The 3,159-nt window shown below is 45.2% G+C and overlaps 1 protein-coding gene across 1 annotated transcript; it reads right to left on the bottom strand.

Annotated features, from left to right (window-relative positions):
• Positions 1-1,286: 1,286 nt before the first annotated feature.
• Positions 1,287-2,743, bottom strand: BAG5 (BCL2-associated athanogene 5). The gene has a single exon (XM_010153726.1). The coding sequence runs from the start codon at positions 2,738-2,740 to the stop codon at positions 1,388-1,390; it is 1,353 nt and encodes a 450-aa protein (XP_010152028.1). The 5' UTR covers positions 2,741-2,743; the 3' UTR covers positions 1,287-1,387.
• Positions 2,744-3,159: the final 416 nt, after the last annotated feature.

Below are 3,159 nucleotides of genomic sequence, written 5' to 3'. Positions count from 1 at the left end.
TCATAAAGGCACTTGTCTCTCACAGACAGAACTGTCTTTTCAGTGAAAAATAGATCTAAAAATATTTCTTTTAACATCCGAAATGGTTTTTAATCCTTAAAGTGGTGCAAATATTAATGAACTCAACAGGAAAGAGCTAAGTGCAAAGTATCCATCGTTAAATATAATTAATCCATTTTAATGCCAAGATCTCAAAAAAATGCCAAAAACCATGCGATAGTAGAAACGTGATTGGCACTAGCAGCCACAAATAAAAAGGCAGGTGCACACAACAGTACAAGCTAGCTTATCTACGAAGTCACTAAACCAATTAAGGGATGCGTTGCAAGGAGAGACATTTGCCACAAGTCTTTTCCAAGACATGCCTGAAGCCACGCCTGACCAGTGTGAAATACACAGCGCACATTTACATCATCAGGGACATCTTTACGGCTAGCTACCTATTTTTACAAAAATAATTCCAAAACGCTCGTTCACTTCAAAGGGAATTGTTTCTGTTTTCACCGAACGGGAAAATACCAGTCAAAACCAGATCTACCACCAGACTTGAAAAGGACACCGAAGCCGCCACTCAATAAAGTCCAGTGCAGTTTTCTGGGGCGTAGAGATGGCAGTGTGATATCCTTGAAACCCCATTTATCTGGTCAGGACATACGTATAGATTTTCCCCTTCAAGTCTCAGTACCGTAAAGCAATAATTTGAGAGAGTTTCCACCAACAGAGCTGTTTTTGCAAATCAGAGGGCTCAGGTGTTACAAAAAATAGACATAATTGGCTTTGCCAATTGCCAATGCTAATTTGCAGTTGGCATTACAGCTCCAGTAACTGAGAAACCTAAACACCCCGAAAGGTGCAATGGGCGGAATAAATCAAGTACAGCCCAAAAGCCAGGAGGTTTTCTGCCCTTAGTGCTTTCTGTCGTAATAGCACATTAAGAGTATGCTATGAAATTACTGGCTGGAGCCTCATGCTCAAGTACTGATTTTCATGTCCAGTCTTCTTTAAAGAGTTTTGCCAGTACTGTACCCTAAGGAAGCCTCTGCACCTTTGAAAAGTCTGCATTCACTCAACATTGCACAAGGTTATTAAAACAAGAACAGGGAAAAAAAAAAAAAGAAGCAGCCGTTTGATCAAGTATTAAGCTATTCCTTCAGAGAATCGCACTTCTTTGCTTCCAGCAATGACCAGGATTGCTGATGGTGTACTGACAGTTGCCATGGCAAGTGGGTGACTGCGTGGGATAGCAGACAATATAGCCAAGTCAACTGCTTATGCAATCGCCGCGATTTGAGCAAGCACAGAACACACCACTTGTATTATGTGCTGGCAGTGAGCTGCATAAAGTGCCAGCGGAAAGAAAGTCCTCCTCTGTCGGGCTACGGCTGCTTCAGTATTCCCATTCATCCGTTTTCATGTCCAGATAGTAAAGAATATTCTGCGCAAGCTTTACTGCTTGCTTCCTGGCAGCCTTACACCGCTCGTCGCCCTGCGGGTCAACAGCATCAAGCGCTAGGAGCTGCTTCGTAAGAAGTTCTTCCAGTCTCATGTAATTTTTATCCGTTCTGTTTCCATCAAACGAAATCACCCCCTGCTGAATTTGAGACAGGTTTCCAAGAACAGTCCAAACTGCTTTATGGGATTGATGTTCGGCAGCAGTTTGCTCAGGGTACATTTGCCTTTTTTCAAGTGCCTCCTTCAAATCAATATACGTTATGAGAGTTTGAACTTCTATTACTGCTCTTCTCCTGGCTTCTCTAATACAGGGGTTTTTGCCTGGACTCACCTCATCTAAGTGGGCAATTAAACCCTGCAGTTCTGCTTTGGATCCCAGGTATAAATCAGAAGCATTCTCTGTCTGTAAAAGTAAAGAATTAACTTCCTTCATTTTCTTGCGGATCTCCTCTATTTTTAAAATGGACTGATTCTGTGCCAAATCGTAAGCCTGAGTAGAATTTGCTTCTTCTTCCAAGTCGAGATATTTCTGCAACTTATTGATTTCTTCCACTACTTCCTTTCTGTAGTTTCTTATTTCCGTGCGACCACAGACATCTAAAGCATCCAAATCAGCAATGAGGCCTGTCAGCACACAGGACAGATGCCTGCAGGTATCATTACTGCTCACTCCCATCAGAAGTGCAATGAGGGTGCCTCTTGCTTTGTTCACATCACACATTACAGAGTTAATTTTGGAGACAGACGGATGCGCATCATTGGAGAGTGGCAGGGACAGCTGTTGCTTTACGCAGCTTTCTATAATCTCCTGAACAGCACATACTTTTGTCAGAGTGCGGTATCTCGCTTTGCGTAAAGAAACCTTCCCCCCAGTTTTCACCTGGGTAAGCCTCAACACAATGTCCTGGATACCTTCTTCGAATTCATCACTTATACAGTTACCTCCTTTGTAAAAAGGTGTAATCTCGCGTTCCACAAGCGACTGTGCCTCCTTGAATATAGCCTCTATTTCCAGTCTGCGCGGATGGTTGGCATTTTGTTCCAATTCCTTGAGCAGCCGCTCTGTTTCCTGAGCGGCTCGCTTTCTGGCTTGCTGAATATCCCCCTTTCCTTCGGTGTCTACAGAATCTATTTCAAAAAGCTGTTTAGTAAGACTCCTTTCTAATTTCTTGTAATCTCGATCCGTTGACAGACCACTGAAGACAACCACTTGCTGTTCAATCTCTTTGACTTCTTTCTGTATTTCATGCAACCGTTTTATGGATGGGTGTTGGTTACCCATATCCATTCTCTTCTTACGTCCAGTTTCAGATGAACTACAAGGAAAGCGGGAACAAGACTTGGGATGAATCAAGTGCCGTGCAAGCACACGCTGTAACTTTCACGACAGCCTGCAGCACTGCAGCACTACTGCTACTTTAGGTATCGTTAGCCAGAGGAATAAACCCCTTAGCTGGTATTTCGTAGCCTCCATCTCCCGCTCGGGCTGGGGAGGGGTGGTGATGCTGTAGTTATCATTCCACCAGCTCCGAGCGTTTACTCACCACCCCCAGCCCCCACCTGCCCTGCAGCCGAACCCAGGGCAGAACCGACCGGGGGAAAACAGCAACGGAACCCGAGGGCCGATGGGGCGCCGCAAGCCCAGGGCAGGGCTGCCTTCCCCCGGCACAGGCCCCGCCGCCGACTCTCCCCACCGGCGCCACCCTC

This window comes from Eurypyga helias, unplaced genomic scaffold (assembly GCF_000690775.1).
Source record: "Eurypyga helias isolate BGI_N326 unplaced genomic scaffold, ASM69077v1 scaffold36276, whole genome shotgun sequence".
In the NCBI taxonomy this organism is placed as follows: domain Eukaryota; kingdom Metazoa; phylum Chordata; class Aves; order Eurypygiformes; family Eurypygidae; genus Eurypyga; species Eurypyga helias.
This window is presented reverse-complemented; position numbering and strand designations above follow the sequence as displayed.

Coding starts and splice junctions, on each gene's coding strand:
- BAG5 (XM_010153726.1), bottom strand. CDS start 2,740: ATGGATATGGGTAACCAACACCCATCCATAAAACGGTTGCATGAAATA.